At 47.9% G+C, this 25573-nt stretch overlaps 1 protein-coding gene across 7 annotated transcripts in view; it reads right to left on the bottom strand.

Annotated features, from left to right (window-relative positions):
• Positions 1 to 23585, bottom strand: part of COBL (cordon-bleu WH2 repeat protein) — a 288288-nt gene extending 264703 nt beyond the window's left edge. For 3 of the 7 annotated variants that reach the window (XM_032244191.1, XM_032244196.1, XM_032244192.1), the window contains exon 1: positions 23352 to 23585. In XM_032244191.1, the coding sequence (XP_032100082.1) occupies positions 23352 to 23392 (41 nt within the window). In that variant the 5' untranslated portion in view covers positions 23393 to 23585. The remainder of the gene's footprint in view (positions 1 to 23351) is intronic. The other 4 variants (XM_032244193.1, XM_032244194.1, XM_032244197.1 and 1 more) reach the window with 3 other exon arrangements.
• Positions 23586 to 25573: the final 1988 nt, after the last annotated feature.

The raw sequence follows: 25573 nt of genomic DNA, 5'->3' as shown, positions 1-25573 counted from the left end.
GACTGATAAAGACGTTTAAAAACATTCCTCAGAAGCTGCAAAAACATAATTCAACCAACCTAATCTAATCATATTCTTTAAATGGCCCCTTTAAGCCAGGTATTAGAAAGTGACACATTCTATTTGCTGAAGCAAATGGCATTCTTATGCATTTCTAGGTAGCTGTTCTCCTCCAGCCTCTTCATAACACATCTGTGAGACGTGCTGCCAACTCTGAGGGAGACCAGGCTCAGCACTGCCCTGTGTGGAAGGTCCCTCCTGTCTGGGACCTCATTTTGTTCTCTTCCCTCCATACTCCAGAGCCTGGAAAGCAAAGATCCTTCCAAGGCCCGTGGTTTGCTCAAGGCCAACTCTTTGCAACCCCTGCAGGTGCTGAGTAGCCCTGAGTAAAGAGCAGCTGGGCCCTCCAGAGATGCTCATGTACCCCAGGTCTGGGCACACAGGTTGGAGGCACCCCACAGCCAAGGCTGCTGCTGCCCTGGGGCCAGGATTCCCCTTTCCCTTGAGTAAGACAATGACAGAATTGAAGCAATAAGTTACTAAACACATGTGATTCCCCAAATCAAAGTTTAGATTTAAAATTCGATAAACTTCACACACACTAGAATGGTGAAATTTAAAGACTGACCAAACAACTCTAATTCTCACCCACTGCTAGAAGAAGAAACAATCGCTTTAGAAAACAGCCTGGCATTTTTGTAGTTGTTTGCTTTGTTTTGTTTTTGCCAAATTACTTATCAGCTAAGAAAGCCTGGTAGTTCTGTAAAACATTAAACATATATCTACAGTGTGAGTCAGCTATTCCACTCCTTGGTATCTGCCCCAAAGAAAGAGAATATATGTCCATACAAAAACTAGAAATGAATGTTCACAGTAGCTTTATTTGTAATAGCTAAAACCCCGAAATCACCTAAATGTCAATCAACAGGACAAATTGTCATAAATTAATGATGGTACACTGTTCATCAATAAAGAGGGATGAATGATAGAGACACCACAAAATCATCACACAAGTGAAAAACTACACAAAAACACACCACCTACATAAATAAAACAGATCGGTGGTGGTCCAGGGGCACAGGAGAGGGAGGAACAGATTGCAAAGAAGCACAAGAAACCTTCGAACAGCAAAGGAAAAACTTTTTTTTTTTGAGTTGGAGTCTTGCTCCCGTCTCGCAGGCTGTAGTGCAGTGGCGTGATCTTGGCTCACTGCAAACTCAACCTTCTGGGTTCGAGCAATTCTCCTTCCTCAGCCTCTTGAGTAGCTGGGATTAGGCATGCACCACCATGCCTGGCTAATTGTTGTATTTTTACTAGAGACAGGTTTTGCTATGTTGGCCAGGCTGGTCTCGAGCTGCTGACCTAAGGTGATCCACCCACCTCGGCCTCCCAAAGTACTAGGATTACAGGTGTGAGCCACTGTGCCCAGCCACAGAAAAACTTCTGTATCTCAATTGTGGTAATGCTTTCAAGGGTGTCACACATATCAAAATTCATCAAACTGTATGCCTACAGTTTATTGTACATAAATATACCTAATAAAGTAGCTCCAAATTACAGTACACTCTCTCAATCACAAAGAGGAAAAAGAAGAAATTCATTCATAAGTGAGAACCAGCAGACACTGGCTACAAGGCAGATTGTCCCAGGCTCAGTAAAGGGTGCTGGATCACGCACAGTGCTCCCAGGTCATCCTACACTTGGTAAGGGGTGCTGGATCACGCACAGCGCACCCAGGTCGTCCTACGCTCGATAAGGGGTATGGATCACGCACAGCGCACCCAGGTCGTCCTACGCTCGGTAAGGGGTATGGATCACGCACAGCGCTCCCAGGTCATCCTACACTTGGTAAGGGGTATGGATCACGCACAGCGCACCCAGGTCGTCCTATGCTTGGTGAGGGGTCCCGGATCACGCACAGCGCACCCAGGTCGTCCTACGCTTGGGGAGGGGTATGGATCACGCACAACGCTCCCAGGTCGTCCTACGCTCGGTGAGGGGTCCCGGATCACGCACAGCGCTCCCAGGTCGTCCTACACTTGGTAAGGGGTCCCGGATCACGCACAGCGCTCCCAGGTCGTCCTACGCTTGGTAAGGGGTCCTGGATCACGCACAGTGCTCCCAGGTCGTCCTATCCTTGGTAAGGGGTGCTGGATCAGGCACAGTGCTCCCAGTATATAAGTGACAGGCATTCAGTCTGTAGCTCTTTGCCTAAGTTTTTCAACAGTCAAGAACTGCTTTAGGCCAGGCGAGATGGCTCATGCCTATAATCCCAGCACTTTGGGAGGTCAGAGCAGGCGGATCACTTGAGGTCAGGAGTTCGAGACCAGCCTGGCCAACATGGTGAAACCCCATCTCTACCAAAAATACAAAAATTAGCCAGGCATCGTGGCACATGCCTATAGTTCTAGCTACTCAGGAGACTGAGGCAGGAGACTAGCTTGAACCTGGGAGATGGAGGCTGCAGTGAGCTGAGATGTGCCACTGCACTCCAGCCTGGGCAATAGAGTGAGACTCTGTCTCAGAAAAGAGCATCCCAGCACTTTTGATCACCTGAGGTTAGGAGTTTGAGACCAGTCTGGCCAACATGGTGAAACCTCATCTCCACTAAAAATAAAAAAAATTTAAAAAATAAATTAGCCAGTCATGGTGGTGCACGGCTGTGATCCCAGCTACTCAGGAGTCTGAGGTGGGAGAATCACTTGGACCTGGAAGGTGGAGGTTGCAGTGAGCCGAGATTGCACCACTGCACTCCAGCCTGGGTGACAAGAGCGAAATTCCATCTCAAAATTTAAAAAAAAGAACTACTTTAGTCTTAATTCTAAGTAGAGGTTTAATAATTTTCTGTACCTGATATTGCTAGCTTCTAAATGGACCCCATGACATCCTTGGGGTCCAGCAATATAGGCATGTTTTTGTACCCCCTGCAGACCTGGCATTGTCCTTGCACATGGTCTACGCTCCATTTATAGAGAGTTTAAAGTTTTACTGGTATCGCCTGGTCAAAGTTATCCAAATTGTTTATTTAAAAAAATATTACCCAATGAGGGGAACAATACACACTGAGGCCTGTGGGGGTAGGGGCAATGGGAGGGAGAGTATTAGGACAATACCTAATGCATGCAGGCTTGAAACCTAGATGATGGGCCAGGCACAGTGGCTCTCGCCTATAAACCCAGCACTCTGGGGGGCCAAGGCAGGCAGATCACCTGAAGTCAGGAGTTCAAGACCAGCCTGGCCATCATGGTGAAACCCCATCTCTACAAAAATATGAAAATTAGCTGGGCATGATGGCAGGTGCCTATAATCCCAGCTACTCAGGAGGCTGAGGCAGGAGAATCGCTTGAACCCGGGAAGTGGAGGTTGCAGTGAGCCGAGGCTGCACCACTGCACTCTAGCCTGGGTGACAGGGCGAGACTCCAGCTCAAAAAAAAAAAAAAAAAAAAAACCTACATGACAAGTTGATGAGTGCAGCAAACCACCATGGCACTTGTATACCTATGTAAAAAAAACTGCACATTCTGCACATGTATCCCAGAACTTAGAGTTAAAAAATAATAATTAACATATATTTTTAAAATTTTTTCTAAAAAAAATTGCCCTGCTAACTGGAACCAATGAAATAATCTTGCAAATGCCTAGAGAAACACAGAGTCACTGATGCAGGCCTATCCTTTCAAGACTGTCACTGACAGAAACTACTCTGCAAGGGCTGGGACATTCCCAGCAAAGCAAACAGGACATCCTGGAGACAAGCAGATGTCCAACACCCAGCCAGGACCATCAGTTCACATTCTGCGTTAACTGTCCCGTGCCTCTGGCCTTCTGTAGGTCCCTATAAATGACGTGTCTACTAACTGCCATCAAAGCCCAAGAACTTATGGCCAACATAATCTCCTCAGCGTTCTTGTGACCCCTTCTGAAAAGTTTCAAGTCCTGGCAGCCTCAGAGAAGTCTGCCCTTCTCCATACCTCTTTACCTTCCTAAGTGATCAATGAAAATGTAAAAATCCTCACTGAGTAATCCCTAAGCATCTATTTACGTAAGGTAATCTTGGAGATATTTACAGCTCGTCTGGCCTGGCTGTGGCTTAGGTCTGGAAGGACTGTTATATTTAAGAACTGCTTCAGCAAAATGATTTTCTGAGGAGGCCTTTCATAAAAATAAACCTGACTTATCTCAGCCCCACCCTACCAGTAGAACTAACTGCTCCACTCCTTGTTTTCTGGGTGTTCATGAAGCACTTTGCACATATCTCTATGATAACACGTATTATAAAGGACTTTAGACATAAGTCCTCTCTCCCTTATTGTGGGATCTGTCAAAGCAGGGAAGCCCATGATATCAACACATAGGAGAATTTTAATTAATGCTCAGTTTTTAAAAATCACGAGCCAATTAAAGCAATACATTTTAAAATTGTCCTACAACAGAAAAATGGATCATTTCATATTTAAACCTTCATAATATGTAGAACAATATGACAAACAACAGAGAGACCATCATACCTATATGTTTTTAACTTAAAGTTTGTCCTAACATGGGAGACATTTGATTAAACAAAGACATTCAATTTTTTTTTTAATTAAGTTTGGGTTTACCTTCTTACTTTTTCTTTTTTATTCTTTTGTTTTTGGTTTTGCTTTTTAACCAAAGCAATATTTTATACAAGTTAAATATTTCATGTCTTTTTTTGATCAACAACTTAAGATAACTTTTTTTTCTGAGCAAATAATACTGCAGGAAATCAATTAGATAAATGACTCTGAAAGTATTTTACAAAATAGTTTTTGTTACATGCTAGATGTTTGCTTGCCAGGACGTTTTGATGTTACTGATTACTCACAGGGAGGTGCTAAGTACAGCCTGAGAGCTTGCTTGCAATCAGGGCTGGACCACCTTTTTCCAAAGCAACTGGGTTAAACCATGTGAAGTTCCTCACAAACGCGTATTTCTTGAAGAGGAAATTCTTGTACGGGAAAACGACCATGCTGCATGTACTCAGGTCTTTTCAACTAAACAGAACTCCCAGGCTGGCCACCTTGGGAGCTGGAACACCAACTCAACTAATACACATTTAAGTAATTGGTAGCTGGGTGTAATACTGAATGATGAATGAAAGGGTCATCTTTAGCTAAGGCTGGATATGCGCGTTCAAACACTCTTTTGAATCCCCTCCCTGCTGGCCCAGGCAGCATGCCCCTGGGAAGAGCTGAGGCATGTTTCTACTCCAAAGCTCCTCAGTGAATCGGATGCACGTCCCTGGTTAACACCCACCAGGGCAGAATCCTGCCCTCATATTTCTGCAGGGAGACTCAGTATCAAGGATGAGCGAACATAACATTTATAGCCCAGATAGGGCAATGTGGTAAGTGAGATGGGTGTTATTAGGAATCGTACCAGGTGTTAACTGGGACGGTCCCAACTGTGGCATGCGGTCACTGTTCAGTACCTGAGGTTTTTTGTTGTTTTCAAAACATGGTGACCTAAGTTTTCATCATTCCGAAAATCTTTCTTTATTTTTATTTTTATTTTTTTGAGATGGAGTCTCACTCTGTCGCCCAGCCTGGAGTGCAGTGGCGCAATCTCAGCTCACTGCAACCTCCGCCTCCTGGGTTCAAGCAACTGTCCTACCTCAGCCTCCCAAGTAGCTGGGATTATAGGCACCTGCCACCATGCCCAGCTAATTGTTTGCATTTTTAGTAGAGACAGAGTTTTGTCATGTTGGCCAGGCTGGTCTTGAACTCCTGACCTCAGTAGATCTGCCCACGCTGGTCTCCCAAAGTGCTGGGATTACAGACTTAAGCCACCATGCCTGGCCTTGAAAATCATTATATAAACAACAATACAGACTTCTATTAAAGAAAACTGCCACATGCAACCCTTGGTACATAAAAAAACCAACCATTAGAAAACTTTGTACCAGTGGGATTTGATTATAAAAGTATCCTCTTCAGAGGCCACTCAATGCATGTTTTTAATGCATCTTCACTAGGAGTTTAACCAAGTTGCTTTGGGAAAAGGCAATCAAGACTATATTGCCCTATCGTAGTTGCAAAGTATGACCACACACGTTCCATACTAATCTCTTCCAAATATGGGGCCTAATTTCCCTCCATCCCAGCAACAAAGCAAGTGTGAGCAAGGCAGGCCAGTCCACTGCTCTTACTTGGTACGTGGCCCATTCACCATCCGAAAAGCAGGGAAAGAAATGCTTGCCCAGCAGGCTCATGAGCGCGTCTCGTGTTAGATGTTGGGACTCTGAAAGCTGCAAAATGGTGCGAATGTGTCAATTTTCGCTGTCGACCCTGTCATTCCACATGCTGCATGTAATCCCATCCTACTTTAGTAGTTAATAACGACCATATCGCCAATGTGATACTGTACCATCCAAAACTGTAAACAAAACTGCAGTGGCTTTGTTTGAGCAATGATATCAAGGCTCTGGGGTCAAATCCACTCATCCCAGCACATAAGCCCCTTCTCAAACCTCAGCTCTCCTCTTCCTCCCCTACCCCAAGATACTCTCCACCCAGACTCTCCCCAGCACAATCTTCATGGAGTCAGGGAAGCACCATCTGAACAGCTTTCCCTCAACCACGAATGGCATAGGCCAGGAAAGCCAAGGGGAGGTGCTGCTGGCGGGTACTCCATATCTTTCTGCCCTGAGGCCAGACAGTCTGCACAGCACACCTCCCAAAGAGGAGTCACACCACCTTATTAGTCCATAAGCACGCACACACACACACACACAAACACACACACCCTCCTCTGGGGCTGGACATACTTAAGACACCGAGGAATGCCAGCAATAGTCACATGCAGCTGCGTCCACTGCCTGACTACCCAGGAGGTGCAGTGTTGGCTGTTTAGAAAGTACTATATTCCAAAGAAATTACGCAAATCCTTTGCTTCAATATTGCTGGAACGGAAAAGAAGTTACCTTCTTTATCAATGGAGACGAGAGACATCAGATTTTACCTATGTTCTCCTGTCTGTCTCTCTTCCTCCCTAAAGTCGCAAGTTTCAAAGGGGCTGAAGGGTTCAGAATCCCTAGCATATCAGTCCAGGTTCCAGGGGGACTGACTTGTAGCATGCTGTCACTCCTCAAACCCAGTCAGCGTTTCCTAAGGAGAATGGGTGCTGCAGCCCTGGGCCCAGGAAGAGGCTGGCAGCCTGCCCTGAGGACAATGAAACATATGAAGAGCTGAAATGGTGCCAAGGGAGAGGCCGCTGCAAGGCTTCATGGATACAGGGGTGGGCTGTCACCCTGAGCAAGCTGCTCAACCTCTCTGAGACTCCGTGTCCTCCTCTTCAAGAATGGCACCTATGTATACAGGTCTACTAGGGGGATGAGAAACATAAGCAGGAACAGATCTCTGTGCCACAGGTAACCCCCGACTCCGTAAGACAGGTCATCTGTACCCTACCTGAGGCACCATCAGTGACCATGTACTTAAATATTGCAACAACGTGAAGCTGCTGGGAAAGCCTGCGGGGGCTCACTCTCAGTGGCACACTCACCTCACTGCAGACCAGTCCACAGCCACACCTGGACTAGAGCTGGCCTCCACAGCCCTGCAAACACGCATGCATCTCTGACCCCCACGACCCAGCCTACTGCCTCTGCACCTTCCTTATTTCACTACCACATGTACTCATGCTGGTCTTAGATTTCAGAATTGAAATGGAGGTTGTTTTTCATTTTTGTTTCTGTTTTTGTTTTTGTTTTGAGACAGTCTTACTCTGTCTCCCAGGCTGGAGTGCAGTGGCCCGGTGTCCGCTCACTGCAGCCTCCGTCTCCTGGGTTCAAGCAATTTTCCTTCCTCAGCCTCCTGAGTAGCTGGGATTTACAGGCACCCACCACCACACCCAGCTAATTTTTATATTTTTAGTAGAGACAGGGTTTCGCTATGTTGGCCAGGCTAGTCTCGAACTCCTGACCTCAGGTGACCTGTCCGCCTCAGCCTCCCAAGGTGCTGGGATTACAGGTGTAAGCCACCATGCCTGACTGAAACTGAGGTTATTGAAGTGTGGAGGGCTCTCACACCTGGCACAGCATGTCATGTGATATGTTATAAGGAGCCATGGGCTCCTACTGGCCGGGGTCTGCATCCCATCACGACCACTCAAGTGACGCGGGACCACGGTCTGAGGCTCGCTGTCCTCGTGGGCAAAATGGGAGCACGCCTTCTCCGGGGAGCTATGGAGAGGAAGTGGTAACTGCAAGTCCGCCTGCGAGGACCGAGGACTAAGCTCACCACCGCATTCACTTTCTCTGGGGACACCTGCACCCTCCCAAGAAGGTGACTTGTTCCTGCCACTCACAGTTCCTGGAAAACCCTCCCCACCCCTCTCCCCACTTCTAGCTCAGACTCACAACTGTCATTCGTGCCCCTGGGATCCTTTCCAGGGATATCTGAGCTGCACATGACTGGGTTAGGAGTGTGCGCTGAGCTGTGTGACCACGGGCTCCAGATGTGGGGTCGGAGTCTCACTCTGCCATCGGCTGCCCCTGGTCACCATGTTAATATCTCGCATCCCACATGCCTCACTGTTAAAATGGGAAGAGCACTCTCACCCCGAAGCGGAGACAGAGAGGAGTGAGTGCGGTGGGACACAGATACACACACCGCCCACGGCGCAGGCTGTGGCTCTGACACCAGCCCTCCCCTCCTCCCTCCTGTCCTGCCTGGGCCACTCTCCCCTCCTCTGCAGCTCCCTGGCAGATCTGTCTCCTCTCTGAGACTAGAGTCCCCGGAAGACGGTTCACCCTTTATCCTCTTCTGGGCAGGGAGCACCCTCAGCACTAATGCTCCAGAGAACTTCTTCAACTCCCGCCCGCACCTCCTTCCTATCTGGGCAGGAGCCTCACAGCCCATGCTCTCGGCTCCTCCGGTGGGGGAGCTGTCTGCACCCCCATCACCCGCACCGCTGCGCAGAGCTCACAACACAGCGGCACTGCCCCTTCCTTCACAGTCGCACTGGGGGTGACAAGGCCACGCCCCGCATCTCAGGCCTGGACCCTGTCCTGCCGGCTGTCCCTGCCGGTCCCCACCCTCTCTTCTTTCTTCCTGGGCTTCCCTCACACCTGGTATCAGTCTAATATTCAAAGAACAACCTTCCTCTGTCCGTGAGCTGCTCCTCTGCTCAAGGCCTCGGACCAATTCCCCAGTTCTTTCAGGGAAAATCCAGACTCCCACATTGCCTGCTGACCTCTCCGTGGTTCCAAGCCACGCATTCCAGCCATGGACCCGGGCGTGTAAGCCATCTGCCGTCCTCAGCATCTCCTCCAGCAGACCGCAGGTTCGTCCGCTCTGTGCGTCGCACTGTGCTAGGAAACCCTGTGCGTTCCTCCATCCTTGGGCTTCCATTCCTGGCGGTCGGTCCATGCCTGCCTCTCCGCCCAGCCACATTTTATCTAGTGTTCAATCCCCAGCTCATAACCTGGAAAGTTTTGCCTCTCCCAACTTCAAAGAGGCACCGCTCCTGAACAGTCAGAGCCAGCGGCCTCTCCCCTGGTTGGCTCTGACAGGCCTTCAGTGTCCTGGCCCCCCCAGACAGCAGTCACCCAGCATGGGCTGCATGTCTTGCAGCCTGGCCCCATCACCTGAAGACTGCCTAACACGGGCAAAGACCACACCTCACCCCCAGCGTAATAAATTTGGAGGGGGTCCCATAAATAAAGCAATGATGCCATCGTTTCCCAGCAGTTACGTTTGATAAAAAAATTCTACTGCTAAAGTACATTGATAGGACCATTAATTTTTTTTCTAAAGATTCACAATTCTGGGCTGGATGTGGTCGCTCAGGCCTGTAATCCCAACACTTTGGGGAGCCAAGACAGGGAGGACTGCTTGAGGCCAGGAGTTCAAGACTGGCCTGGTCAACATAGCAAGACCCTATTTCTAAGAAAAAAACAATAATAATTCACAATTCTGGTGGTAATTGTGCTTTCATAATATTGGAATTTAACTGAGATCATTTTTACTTGTTGATAATGAATTGCCATTTTAAAAGATGACGCTAGACAGGGCACCAAGTACTGTTATCAGAGAGTGCTACAGACTCCTCACCCTTCAGCCCCAGCCAAACAGCCGTGGTGACTCAGTTTTTGGCATGTGCTAAATCACCAGCTCAGTCTTCCCAGCATAATGCTGAAGCTATGACAACAATACCCCACTCACAGGGCTGCCAGCTTAGAAACAAGCTACTGTTTTATCACTGAAGTAGAAACCTGGACCTCGCAAATTAGAATGTTTTAAAATACAATACATTGATGTTTTCCCAAGCCTCATGACAAAGTAACACAATAAATCACAATTTCACATTCTTGCTTTTACATTTGCATGCAGAGACAGTCACAAATGCTTTATACCCTTTTATAAAATCTAGGGACACAAAACCTGATCGGATGTGGAAGGAAAGCCCACCATCTGAAACCAGCAATCCTGGGCCAGGCATGGTGGCTCACTTAGAGAGGCCAAGGCGGCCAGATTGCCTGACTCAGGAGTTCAAAACCAGCAAAACCCATCTCTACAAACAAAGAAACAAAAATACAAAACCAGCAATCCCGTCTCTGTGCGCACTTGACTGGACCATGCATGCGGAGGTAGCCCCACCAAAGGTGAGAGGTGATGGGGTGGCATCCCCAGTTCTCCCGGATGGAGGGAGCCACAGAAACAGAGGCATCATTTATCATTACTTTACTCTAGCAAAAATGAACTCATTCCACAGGGAAGTGTGTGAAAGTAACTGGTGTCCATGAGCACCTATTTATATGAAGTTATTGTACCCGGGAGAGGGAGCTCTTAAGATGTTACATGTGACAAACACAGAAATACATCAAAATTCAGCTTATCTGCTGATCCGACTTCAAACAGGGAAGGTATAAATGTCTTCTGATCTGTTCTGTATGGACCCTTTCCTTACACTTTTCCCAGTAGGTCTACAGACTGGCTGAGGATTTTTATCTAATATCCAAACATCTTTTTTTTTCTTGAGACGGAGTCTCGCTCTGTCGCCCAGGCTGGAATGCAGTGGCGTGGTCTCAGCTTACTGCAACCTCTGTCTCCCGGGTTCAAGCAATTCTCCTGCCTCAGCCTCCCAAGTAACTGGGATTACAGGTACCTGCCACCACACCTGGCTAATTTTTGTATTCTTAGTAGAGACGAGGTTTCACCATGTTGGTCAGGCTGGTCTTGAACTCCTGAACTCAGGTGATCTGCCCACCTCAGCTTCCCAAAGTGCTGAGATTACAGGTGTGAGCCACCGCGCCCAGCCCAAACATCATTTTTAAAGGCGATCATTCAATGTGATTATTTTTCTCTGAGTGGTCTGAAGGCCTGCTGAAAGAACATATGGGACAGGCTGCTGACTGCATGCACGCCAACACTAATCTCAGACATTTATTTTTATATTCTTTTTAATGGGTAAAGAGGATCATGGAATAACACTGGCAGCACCCTGAAATTCAGAGGGAAGTGCCCAGACACGAGTGCTCCCCCAAAAACCACTCACTGGTCCAGTAGTCAGGAGGCCATAATCCAGTCCCAGGTTGTCACCAGCACCAAGGTCAGCTTGGAAAATGATGGTGTGAGAGAGGCAGCCACAAGTGCATGACAGAGAAATCATGGTCTCGCCCTCCTAGCATCCAAGAGCTGCTAGGTGAGTAACACAAACAGCACAGCACAATGACCTGTATTTAGAAGTGGTGAGGCAGAGGTCACAGGTGGCTCCAGCCTTCTAACAAAGCTCTTCCAGTGGGACACGAGTCATCATTCATTCTCCCCACAGTTTCCAACCCACTCTGTCCAGCCGTGACTTCCTCATCATGTGACGCACCAGGTCCTGGTACAAACTTGTGTTTACTACATCCACTGAAAGACAACTTATGAATACAAGCTATGGTTTTTATTATATTTCTAGTGCTATTTTTCTGTTCTAAAGCAACAGATCGCTTCAGATCATTAGACTCGTTGGTTTCCTAACAAGGTGGCACTGGCCACACTTCTACTGTAAGAAAACAGAATGGTGGCAGAAATATTTCCTACTGGAAAGGCAGTGCAAGTCTTTGTAAAAACAGGTGTCAGGATACAGCCTCACATCTATTATATGTTCTTGGTGCAGAATGATGGAATACTGGCAGAAAAACAATAATGAGAAAATAACAATATTTTATAATGAGAAAATAATTGAAAAAAATAGGAACTGTCCTCTGATAGGCAGTGCACTGATGCAGTGACTCCTGGTCTCTAATTTTCTCATAAAACCCTGCAGTCCAGGAGTCTCCACCTTAGTCATGAGGGACGAGGAGGCCAAACAGTCCCTCTGAATGACACAGCTTTCAGGGGAAGGGTAGACGTGCGGGCCTTGTCCTTCCACTCACGTTCTGTAGGTTGACACCCTCACCAAGAAGTTACCAGAGTGCTGCAAACCCGCCGTGCTCTCTAGAGCACAGCCCCCACCCTTCCAAATGCCAGCACCACTAGGTAGTGCAAGGGCCGGTCCCTATGTCACGGTGGCACAACAAATAGGGACACAAGCTGAGACTTGTGGAAAATCTGCTTCAATTATATGTCACTTTCACTATTTAAAATAAATCAGAAATCCTTTTCACGCCAATAAATATTGAGCATCATAAAAACACTGCCCTAGGTAAAAAATGTTATGCAAATGCAGTACATCCCCCTCCCAGGCACGTGGGTAAATCATGAATGCCAGCCCAGTTTAAACACAAGCCATGCATTACTTCCCATCAGGCTCTGCAGCCAGTCTTACCCCTGACTATAAGAATACTGTATAATTTTAAACTCAGAAAATGAAAAGTAAACATCAAGAAAGCATTTCAAACACATAATTTTCCTGAGGTTGCTGTCTAGATACCTCAGGTAAAAAGCAATATTTTCCACAGCTCAACAGTTAGAATACAAAGACAAAAGGTGCCTGGGAGCAGTGGCTCATGCCTGTAATCCCAGTACTTTGGGAGGCCAAGGCAGGTGGATCACAAGGTCAGCAGTTCAAGATCAGCCTGGCCAAAATGGTGAAACCCCACCTCGAACTAAAAATACAAAAATTATCTGGGCGTGGTGGCACATGCCTGTAACCCCCGTTACTCGGGAGGCTGAGGCAAGAGAATGTGCTTGAACCCAGGAGACGGAGGTTGCAGTGAGCCGAGATCGTACCACTGCACTCCAGCCTGGGTGACAGAGCAAGGCTCTGTCTTGAGAGGAAAGAAATTGTACTTGATGAATAAAGATGGCCGTCGCTTTCCACCTGAGTGTCTTGAGGTGTGAACTGTAATACAGAAGCACAGCGACATTAGGTACCACGAACTTTGATGTGGCTTGGAAGTGCCACGCACCAGGGCTGTCTTCTCCCTCTGCTCAGCTCATCCCTGCTGGACGGTGTTAGCCTCTAGAAGCCCGGACACTGGCCAGCACGCCCCGGCCAACAGGGCCCCCTCACCTGCAGAAAAGAGGCCCTAAAAGCATCACCCAGCTCATTAGTGAGGCTCTTTCAGCTTGAAGCAAGGGCTGCTTAAAGTTACCCAAAGAAAACACAACTAGAGAATTTGTGGGTCTGGGTTCTGTGTAGCTTCTATTTTGAAGGAAGCTCATTTATTGAACAGAGCAGACCTCTGGGTTTTCCTTAAATTTATCAGCCCAAGACACTGAGCTGGCTAACATCCAGTACAAAAGGGAAGGCTTTTCACTGTTTATTAATTCATCAGCCAGTACCAAGGCAGAACATCTTGCTCTGCGGAGGGGGAATCTGGATTCAACTCCTTACACTAATTCAAAACTGCTCTGTGCTCAACAGCAGCTGAGTTTGGTCCTCTTCTATCACACACCATGTAGTTTGAAAAAATAAAATCCCACCTTAGAGACTCAGGAGTCACACATCCGAGAAACGCGTGAGTTCTGTCACAATGAAACAGGTAATCATGAAGCTCCTATACCAGGGATAAGTCGTAAGGATGTCTGCAGGCAGGCTGGCTTTTCGTGGCAAAATGCTGCTGAGACACTCGGGGGCTTCAGAAATAGAGCAGAGTAACATCTTTCACCCTGCCGGGAGCCCAAGCAATAACTTTCACAAAACAGTTTTGGAAATGAGTTCCGGGCTTCAGCACAGCCTAGCAGCGTGGCCAAGGATGAGGACATGGACACTGACAAGAGACTTCAGAGTCAAGTGGCAATCTCACCTGCAAAATGGAGAGGACAGGCCGGGCACAGTGGCTCACGCCTGTAATCCGAGAACTTTGGGAGACCAAGGTGGGTGGATCACGTGAGGTCAGGAGTTCAAGACCAGCCTGACCAATATGGTGAAACCTCATGTCTACTAAAAATACAAAAGAAATTAGCCAGGCGTGGTGGCGCAGACCTGTAATCCCAGCTACTCAGGAGGCTAAGGCCGGAGAATCGCTTAATGCCGGGAGGTGGAGGTTGCAGTGAGCCTGGGCGACAGACCAAGACTCCATCTAAAAAAAAAAACCAAAAAACAAAAAACAAACAAAAAAAAATGGAGGGGACAAGAGGACAGTGCTGTCCTACCAATGTCAGAGGGCCCTGATGGGAGAGCCAGACCTTCCATGCACAATGAGCAGGCTCTGGTTGTCCCTGTCAGTGGCTCAAATGCAGACATAAGACAAGCCTTTGTGAAGAACATTTTTGTGTCCTCCTTCAGAAATCTATCATTCCAAAAATGTAAAACATGATGGTGAGTAAAAAGAAATGGACTAATAATACGGAAATATTCCAAGCTGAAGTATTTTTCAGTGGACTCTAGTTTCCGAACTAAGTTTCCTGACTTTTCTGTTTATTGTGAAATTCACACATTTAACTCCATTCAGAACATAGTCTGATTATGGCTTAGGCCACAGAAACCAATTAAATTATTTCTGAGAAGTGGTAAAGCGTAGCAATTTAGGGGGTTATCACAGCATGAGAAACATTCAGACTCCATCATCCCAACTTACACTTTTTAAATCCAATTGGGTGGCTTGGCTCTTGTGAGACACCTGCAATTCACTCTTCCTACGTGTGATATTGTTAGAGCGCAGATAATCATTATCACCGTAATGAGTGGTTTAGGCAGAAGTAGAAGGGAGAAGGTTTTCAGCTCCATCCAAAACCAATTCTACCTGGTAGCTACAGACAACAAGACCGATGGCAGGTGGGCGGACGGCAAATGTTTAGACTCTGGCTGCTGCCGATCAGGCTCCCTGCAGCCTAATGGTTTGTGCATTGAACATTAGTGGATTTTGCGCTTAATTAAGAGGGTTCTAGCCGACCAAACTGTAGAGAATAAAAAATTAGCCACATGAACAAATGTATACAGTTTGGCTGCATTAACACTCCTACCCAAGACTATTTTTAAACACAACTCCCAAGCCATTAAGTCTGAAAACTGCCAGAACTGATTTGGTAATCAGCTGCTTTGCCGAGTGCTGGAAGTTGGCTTTAACTTCACACCCACTCTCACACAGACAGACAGACACACAGACACACACACACACACACACTCCACTCCAACACACAGTCACACACACTCACACATACACTCACACACACAGCTGGCTTTCCCATTATGTCCCTTAGCCTAAGTTTGCTACTTATTTAATTGCTCAAACCATCCACACGTAATTGCAAAGTGAATCCATCTGGTATTTCTCCTCTTCCAGTTAGTTCTATGAGACCTTAAGCCACACAGAGCGTGTATGATAAGACAACGCTTTGCCGATGCTCCCCTTTCTAACAAGGTCTCTCTCCGACCTGCCTACCTCCTCCAAACCAGCACGAAGCTCTGGCTTTCCCAGGTGCAACTACTCTAAGAGCTGGGGCTGGAGGATCCTGTTCCCTTACACCTCCAGGATGGTGCCCACTATGAATAAGCAGAAGCGGCCGGCCATAGTGTGGACAAGGAGCACAGAGGCATCCTAAAAAGCAAAGGACCTCAGCAGCCTGATGTGTTGCACATGCAAAGTCCTGGTTACCGCTGGCCTTTGGGATTACAGTCTTAATGTCACTTCCTCCCCTTGGATGTCTGGCAAGGAAGGGGTCTGTCAGTCAGAGCTCTCCAGGACGTCAGTGTGCATCACAGCAAACTAAGGACCTGTTTTACAGAAAGGGCAGAAGCTGTCAAGGGCACCCCTTCCCAGGACCCTGGTGGGAGGAAGAGGAACCACGTGCTCACTGGAACCACCTACCCATCTATACACTTAACACCTCCATTCCCCTGGCCCTCACAGGAGTCGGAAGGGTGATCATGATGGCTAAGATCTCTGCTCCCCCTGCCTCCAAGCTGCTGTTTTAATGACCATGAGATTATGGTTGGGCTAAGGGGACATGAGCAAAGGGACTTGTGTGACTGGCAGGTGGAGCATGAAAGGATAGGGTGTACCTCCCCCTCCTCAGGCCAGGCTGGGGCAGATGGAGACTCCACACCAGCCACGACTGAACACCAAAGGAAAATCAGCAGGTCTCCGGGAACGCGGCACCCCAACACCAGCCCGGGACTCCTGAGGTGAACTTTTAGATAGAAGAGAGACTTATCTCCTCTTTAAGCCATGACCACTTTATGTTCCTCAAAATAAGACCTCTTAACACCTACCAGATCTGCACTGAACCGGGTTATACGGCTGGCAAGCTGAGTCCAAGCACCTCAGTTCCAAATATTTTAGTGCCAGTTGATCTATCTGTTCTCATACAGGCTGGCAAAAACAAGATTTAAGCAGCAATTTAAGAAACGGTTTTTTTTTTGAAAGAGGGCTCTAGAATATTCTGGGAACACTGAATCATATGATTTTAGAGCTCACATGAGTCTTACGAGCATGTTATCTAACTCCCTCCACCAGCAAGAGGGAAGCAGAGGCTGTTCTATGTATCACATGCCACAAACCGATGACACAAAAGCTTACAAAGTAATAGTCCTGACTCTAGGGAGCTGAGAATTCAGTGGGTCAGAGGGGCAAGTAAAGGGACAATCAAATCCCACAGGAGGTTTTCGGACAGGGGAGGGCATGGGGTCTGACAGTTTGAACAATGAGCTGGGGGTATTCTGAGAAAGGGGCAAGAAAGCTCTCCAGGCCAATGGGAGAGACAAAGCCTGAGACCCGGGGTGAGGAAGTGGCAAATCCAGCGGCTGGAGCCTCCCTGTCCACTGGTACCGGCTGCACCCAGCTATTTAAGTTTAAATGGGTTAACATTTTACAAGGTGAAAGACTCGGCTCCTAGTTGCAGTAGTCACCAGTCAGGAGTTCAGAAGCACCTGTGTCGAGTAGCACTGGCAGAAGGACACCGGCGCCTGGCAGAAGTGTCATCAGACAGCCCTGGGCTGAGCAAGTGTGGTGGGGCCCCATCAGGATGCACCTGCAGGCTGCACGGAGAGGGGGCAATTTCACCTTGGACGACTGGCACCAGGGACCAACGCTTCTTGTTACTGACACAATTTTCTTTCCACTAATCCTCCCCCTGTCTGACTCTCATAGAAGAAAGTCAATAGGATTAACAAATAAGCAGAGGGCATTTTGAATGAGGGAAAGATGCCCTGTCTGGCCCTCACCAGCCTCCGTCTGGAGTGAGGTGGCAGCATCCCTAAGGTAATGGCTCCCCGTGGGGATTCAGGTTCTTGGGCAGTGAATGCTAGAGGACCACCTGGTAGACAAGATATGGAATCAACCAGCCAGGACTCCTGACTTAGCTGGCTTATCTTTGGAGGGCGGTATTTTTTTTTAAGAGATAAGAACTTTATTGGTTTCTCTAAACCAACTGGTGCCTTTTTTTTTTTTTACAGGAATCACTTGGTGTGGTGCAGGTGGGAATTGCACCTACAAAAGTATTTGTGGTCTGGGAATCTGACTAATCAAATGGATCCATGAAACATATACTTCGGCAGTTACTTAAGAAGCTTTTTCTCTTTTTTAATAGAAACGTTTTTAGCTGGGGGACTACTCTAATTGGACCTGGGCTGTAGAAGAGAAGGCCCTGGCAGGGACAGCTTACCAGCTGACCAGGAGAGCAGAGGGAAGCGTGCTAACACCCCGAGAGGCCACAGAGTCTCTCCCAGCTGGGGAAAGCCATCCTTCTCTGGAGGGGCTGGTTCAGAAGCACAGGGATGGCCCTGAGACAGGCAGCAGGAAATAGACGCACTGTTGGGGACCCATTGCCTATTGTCGCACCAGAGGAGAGAGCAAACTCTAGTCTACGATAAATAGCACTAGGTACTCCAAAGTACTGACCACCTTAGTTTTGCAAGAAGTAACGAAAATCATATAAGGAACACATGAGGAAAAAAAAGTTTAATTCTATTCCAGGAAGAGACGGATGACAAATAAGGAATTATGGAACCATGAAAGAAAAGTGACATAGACTAGCCCATGAGTTCAGGAGGAAAGAGCCAGCAAGTGGCCCTGAAAAATACAGAAACACTCAAGTGACAAGGTGGAAATCAGACAGCAAAGTATAAAATGGGGGAGGTGGAAACTAAAATTTACAACTCAAATAAATAAAATTGTAAAAGCATAAAAAGGCATATTATCAATACACCTCTCTGTAGTAATGTAAGCCAATATCAAGTACAGTATTGTAAATAGAGAAAAAGAACAAAGATGAAGATACATAAAAGCTTTCAGCGGGTCATAAAATATCAACTTTTTGTTCAGCTGTAGTATAAGGTAACTGAAAAAAACCACTAACTAAAATTAACCAACACACAAAACCTTCATAATTAAATGTGGATGGGGACAGAACAAAGGGAGGTAAGAAAACACCACATAATAAATACAGGAAGTCAGACAGGAACATAGGCTCATGCCCGTAATCCCAGCAGTTTGGGAGGCTGAGGCCAGTGGATCATGAGGTCAGGCGTTCCAGACCAGCCTGGCCAACTTGGTGAAACCCCAGCTCTACTAAAAAAAAAATACAAAAATTAGCCAGGTGTGGTAGCACACACCTGTAATGCCTGATACTTGGAAGGCTGAGGGAGGAGAATCACTTGAACCCGGGAGGCAGAGGTTGCAGTGAGCTGAGATTGCCCCATTGCACTCCAGCCTGGGTGATAAAGCCAGACTATGTGTTCCCTGACCAAAAAATAAAAATAAAAGTAAATAAATACAGGAATTCTGTTAGTGTATTTACTAAGTCCAAGTCTAAATCAGAATCAAGTGTTACCATATTTCAGATTTACATGTCCTTGATCTAAATATTAATACTACTTTGTTCTCAAATATTTATGCTCACTTTTTAAAACTGCAGGTAAATTACGAAATTAAATTTAATTATAAACTTATAACAAAGCAAAAAAGGCCTACAAACCTAAACTACTTATTATAGTGTATAGATACATCCTATAATCACAGTTTTCTTAATAATCACGGGAGCACTTGCATGAACACAGATTATGACTTCATTCCCTGGATCCCAAATTAAGGAGTTCACAGAATCCAGGTCTGCATATACGTGGGGGCTGTTACTCTGCCCGGGTCAAGGTTCCACCCAATAATAATCCACTCTGCCTTTGCACTGGAGGTCACAAGAAATCACAGGAGGGACTGCAGGCAAAGTTCCTGGAAGCAGGAGAGACGCAACACTTAACAAATACCTTCCTAAAAAATCTTAATCATAGAACCACCGAGAAATTAAAAAAAATGCTGAGACTACGTGATATTGTGACACAGAAATGTCCAACCCTTCTAATTTATTAGCAAATATTATAATTATAAAACATTAAAATTCCTAGGCCTACTCTCTACATCAACCAATCTTTAACTTTCACTTTATTAAATGAATTGCCAAAATAAACAGTACCTCAGAGGTAACATCTTTTAAAAAATGTTGCTGAAATCTAATGGGAAAAGTTTTATGTAACAGATCGTTATACATGCTGTCATTTGAAAGAATGTAAACACATTCCCTAACACGTTAGCCAAAAGCCAAAGGCCTAGAAACCTAAGCTTCCTATTATGGTGTGGAGTTAATATTTCTTTAATATTTACATGCTTATGGGGGTTTAATACAAAATGTCATTGTGGCTGGCCCGTGTCACTATCAAGAGTCACAAGCCTTCTACATTTAATACTATCTGCGGTACCGACAGGTCTACCCACTTCTATTAATTTTTTAAACTTTCTTCTGGTTCTAATAACTTGATTAAATAAATACAGATTTATGCAGAGAAGTGAATAACAGCTATGTTTACATGAAGTCCACATTTTGACGAAACTGATTAGCAAAACTTCCACGGATTTTTACATGAGCAAACTGCTTGAATACAGCCATTGATCAAATGCACCAGCTGTTTGGACAATCATGTCGTTGGAGATTATCGTATTCTACATTAACATGTCTTTCCTCTATAGAAAAAAAAAAATTAAGCATTGCCATGCCAAACAGCAAGCCTTCTTCTGCCCTTTATTAATACAGGGTCCAACGGGAAATGCAGCCCTGTTCTAAACAGCCGACTACTGGGATGGCTCCCACAGATGTTCACACAAACACAAAGTAAAGAGATAAACTATGGAGTTAGACATACTTTAAAACCTCACCAAAAGGCAATTTGCCTTTATTTGTGTTCTGAATATTCTGTCAGTTCTTATACTTCAACTTAGCTCTAAAAGTCACAACAAGTCTAACTTGCTAGTTTTTGCAGCCTCTTTCCCAAAAGAACACTTTCCCCAGGAGTCAAGTAGTCCTACATCACTGTTTTAACGAAATTCCTAGGAAAAAACATGCAACTTCAATCCAAGTAAAAATGTGTACTTGTGTTTTTCACAAAGATAACTAATAACTACCTATTCATAATTTAGCTAGACACGGAGTCATTGAATTTACATTCACCAACCTATCTCCCCTTCAGTAAACCTCTAGAAGAGCTTTTGTAGGCCATACTTTACAGGGTGAAATCTCCTTAATTCACTGCACCCAATCTAGCTTATTTCTATACAACACAAGGAGGAGCGGTAGTTTCAGCAACAGCCACAGCTTCACCATATCAGTCTGTTATCACGTGGGAAGACAGTGGATTACTGAAAGTTCGATTTTATAATCAACAGTCGCAGAATCAGATAGAAAACAAATTTCCCTCAAGCACATTGCAAACACTGCCTTAACCTCAAGCACCCGAGGAGTAATCTCAGTGAAGAGCCAGTAGATTCTGACTGCCCCCAATAATGTGCTAAAGCCAGACACTTCACAGCAATACCTAACCTTTATAATTAGCAAGCATACACCTAAATTACATAAAATACTCAAAAGACCTAATACTATTTATTTCCTCAGATTTGAACACAAAATTGCTTCTTATTAAATATGTAATTTTTGTCTGAAGTAATATAAGGATATTAGTATTTTCTTGATGTTTCTTCACTGAAAGTATTAACAAATGACAAAGTAATTGAGAACAGAAGTTATAAATAATGTGTCTAGATTTCTTGGACAAAGATGTTCGGACAAGAAAATTAGACAATGGATGAGTGAGGGGAAAGAACTGAATGCATTAGGAATAATAATTTCAGGTTCTCCATAGCAAAAATCCTTAGTTTTCCTTTGCCATTCAAATGGGAAGGCCAATCACAGCTCGGGGAGGCAGTGAGAAGGCCAGCCCTCGGCTACCTCTCACTACACAGTACCAGGCCGAAAAGAGTGCCACGCACTTCGGGTCGGTCCTTCACTTCTATCATCAGGCTCCCTTCAAGGATTTTACAGATACTCTTTGAATACAGTTTTGCTGGCCTTTTAAATGTTCTCTCTGTCTTCATATTTATTTATAAGGTAATAGTGAGAAAATAATTCAGTCTCCTTAAATAGGTTCATTTAACAGGCTATGAAAGCCACAGATTTAAAGATACCTCTGTTTCACATTTCCCTATGTTATTTTGGGATGCCTATTACCATGAAAAAGGATTTCCCACATTTATTTTCTTTCTGGGGAATTTGTTTGTTCAAAGAGAATTACATAACCACCGCTAAGTGCACTGAAAAAAAAAAAAAAAAAAAAAAAGAAAGAAAGAAAAACTTCTTTTTAACTTTCCTCAGCTTCAGGATTATTTGATTTGCTAACCTGGCTCACTTTTTCCTGGCATTAAAGAAAAACTCTAAAATTTAAAAAAGAGCCTAATTGAAAGTCTTTTATACACTTGGGCAACACGTCCGCCTATGGGCACATGGGCAGGGTGAGTCAGTAGGACACAACTGTAAAAGAAAAAAAGATTTGTTGTCCCCAAAGCTGCCTCCCTCAAGTCCAGTTGCCATAGCAGAAAATGGGCCCACTCGGTAAGCAGGTGCAGGGCTCACCCCAACCCTCATTCCATTTGCAAGACTCATACACATATGCTCCAGGCGAGCGAGCGAGCGAGGTCGAAAGTCCCCGGCGCGCTGCGCTGAAATCTACAAAGTCCTCCCGGACTGTGAGCGACCCCGGGGCCCAGCCTGCGCGGCCGGCCGGGATGCCGGCCACCTGGCGCGGGATCCGGATAAAGAGCAGGGCTGCTCGTGCTGTATGAGGGAAATTACTCTTTCTGCGAGACAAGTCCTGAACGTGACGTGTAATCCCTGCAAGCAAGGTGTGGGGACGGTAAACAGAAACCGGGAGAGGTTCGGACAGAAGCCGAATCGCGAAGACACGGATGGGCGCCCTGACTCGCGGGTCCACTGCGGGGGTCTGCGCCTCAGGCCTGGCCCCACCAGCGCGCCCCTTCAACTGCCAAGGGAGACCCTGGAATAAAGACAGGGCGGGAGAGCCGTTTCCATGAAACCCTCCGGGCAATCCAAGTAGCTCCCGAGAACGCGGGGCCCGGGCGGCCGCGAAGCCCTCCCTTCCACACCGCGGGAGAGCCGACCCAGGGGCTGCCGCCGCGGCCGGGGGAGGGAAGACTTGATCAGAACTCCGGCCGGGGGCAAGCTCGCAAGGAAGAGGCCGGAGTCAAAGGCCAGGCGTCCCCTCGCTCCCCCACCGCTGCACGGCAAACACTCGGGGGGCCTGAGGGGAGCTCCGAGCTGAATGGGGGCGGTGCTGGCGGGGACCCCTACAAGGACTTTGGCACACAAGCCACCCAGCGCGAAAAGTGCGCTCCGGCCCTGGCCTGACACGGTTACCTGGGCAACAACCCGGGCGCCCAAAGTACACAGCACGCACCACCACCCAACACCAGCACCCAACACCAGCACGCAACACCAGCACCGCACCCCACCCAACACCAGTACCACACCACCTGCTCCACCACTACCACCAGCACCCGCTGGGGCAGCAGAGAGGGCGCCCAGCCCCGGAGCGCGAGATGCGGGCGCGGGCGCGGGCGTCCGAGCCCCTCGAAGCCCCCGCCCCACCCCACCCCGCCCGGCCGCGGGGCCGCTTACCCGGTCGGGGGCTTGGCCGCCGAGGCGCGCGGCGCGTCCATGGTGCCGGGAGCAGGGGCGCTGGCGGTGCTCGGGCCCCGCCGAGTTAGGCGCTGGCTGCGGCCGCCACCGCTGCCACCCTCATTCACTTTTTCCGCGCTGACCCATCGTCCTCCCACGCGGGCCGGCGGAGGACAGCGGCGGAGCCGGGCGGACGGAAGGGGCAGGAACCGTCTCTGGCGGGCGGGGGCGCCGGGCGCGCGGGGAGGGGCTGGCGGCGGCGCGGGGCGGGGGCGCCGGGAGCAAGGTGCGCAGCGCCCCCGCCCCGGCTGGCTCCGCCGCGCCCACCGGAGCACCGCCCCCGCCCCGCCCCGCCTGCTCCGAGCCCCGGCCCGGCCCGCGGCGCGCGTCCGAGGAAGTAGTCCCCTGACACCTGGCCCCCGCACGGACACCGCGGCTGCGGCAGAGGGCTTCTCCCTGGGCTCCTCCACTCTGCAGGGAGCGCGCCCCTGTCTGAGCGGATGGGGGATCCCGGGGCCGGCCCCTCCCGGGCGGAGCTGGGGGAGGAGAGCCACCTGGAGCCTGGAGGCCGTGAGAGGGCGAGGTGGGCGGACCAGCGCCGGAGCACTGAGGTTGGAGGGTTAGAAGCGTTGTGTCCGGCGCCGCTCTCCGACCTTTATCCGAGCAACAGATGTCTTAGTGCGTGGGGTCGCAAAGTGGGAGTCCCTACCGCGAGCGTCAGCAACACCGGGGAACTTGTTAGAAATGCAGACTTAGGGGCCCCACCGGGTCCCGTGGAATCAGAAACAATGCGGGCTGGAGCGCAGCCTCGCTTTGCTAACAACTCAGTCGCTCTGGGTGAATGCACCTGATCCGCTGGGCGCTACTGTGGCACAACCCTGCCACTCCAGAGCGGGCTGGCGGGCAGATATGCAGGTCCTGCCGGCCACCCCGGCCCAGAGCAAGACAGCCAGAGGTCCCTGATGTGCCGAACTTCACCTCCACTCTCCCAGATCCTGGTTGATATGATGGACTGACCTATAAAAGTGGCAGTTTCATATGGTTTCAATAACTCGAGTAAAAGACCAGCAAAAGGCCAGATCAAGCGAACCCGCACGGTGATCAGCGTTGCGGGTGATGCTTCCCTTGAGATCTTGTCACTGGATGAGGTATCCGGAGGCCTACGGAGCCTTCCTCCCTCCGATTCCCTGCTTTCTCATTAACTGAAGGAGGAGGGAAACCAGTCTAGATGCAAAATGTGAGTCCTTGTACTGGCTGGCAGATCTTGGGTGCTCCCTAGCTCCCACCTAGAACGGTTTCCGAAGTCTCCTGGTGGCCTTGGGGCTCACTGCCCTGCAGCCCAGCCTCCCATTTTCTCCACCCGAGTGGGGCGCTGTCCCAGCTCAGGGCCTCTGGCTGGGATGCTCCTCCATAGTGCTCTCCTCCTGCTTCTTTTCATCCCGTGGTCTCCCCAGGAAGCCTTTCCTGGTCTCTGTGTCTAAAAGCTCCGAGTGGGACACAGTGGCTTACACCTGTAAACCCAGCACTCAGGGAGGCCAAGGCCGGAGGAGCCTTGAGCCTAGGAGTTGGAGACCAGCCTGTGCAACTAGGGAGAACGCTCTACAAAACAGAAAATTAGCCGGGCATAGTGGCACACACTTGTAGTTCCAGCTGGGGGCAGGCAGGGAGGGTAGCTTGAGTCTGCGATGAAGTGGAGGTGGTTGAGGTTACAGTGAGCTGTGATCACAACATTTCACTCCAGCCTGGGCAATGGCGTGAGATTCTGTCTCAAAATACAAAATAAAAGCAGCTCTCACTCAAGTCCCTGACTGCCGCCTTGTCCTGATTTATTTTCTGAGCATTTGTCACTGCGTGTGTGTGTGTGTGTTTTATATTTTTTAATTTTATTTATTTATTTTTTGAGACAAAGTCTAGCTCTGTTGCCAAGGCTGGAGTGCGATGGCGCGATCTCGGCTCACTGCAACCTCTGCCTCCCGGGTTCAAGCAATTCTCCTGCCTCAGCCTCCCGAGTAGCTGGGACTACAGGCACCCACCACCACTTCTGGCTAATTTTTGTGTTTTTAGTAGAGACAAGGTTTCACCATATTGGCCAAGCTGGTCTTGAACTCCTGACTTTGTGATCCCCCCGCCTCCACCTCTCAAAGTGCTGGGATTACAGGCATGAGCCACTGCACCCAGCCACTTATCTATATTTAAATAAGTTTTTATTTATAAAGAAATGT

This window comes from Sapajus apella, unplaced genomic scaffold, assembly GCF_009761245.1.
Source record: "Sapajus apella isolate SASKATOON/1434 unplaced genomic scaffold, GSC_monkey_1.0 scaffold54, whole genome shotgun sequence".
Taxonomy (NCBI): domain Eukaryota; kingdom Metazoa; phylum Chordata; class Mammalia; order Primates; family Cebidae; genus Sapajus; species Sapajus apella.
The sequence above is the reverse complement of the archived record's forward strand: the minus strand, read 5'-3'. Positions and strand labels throughout refer to the sequence as shown.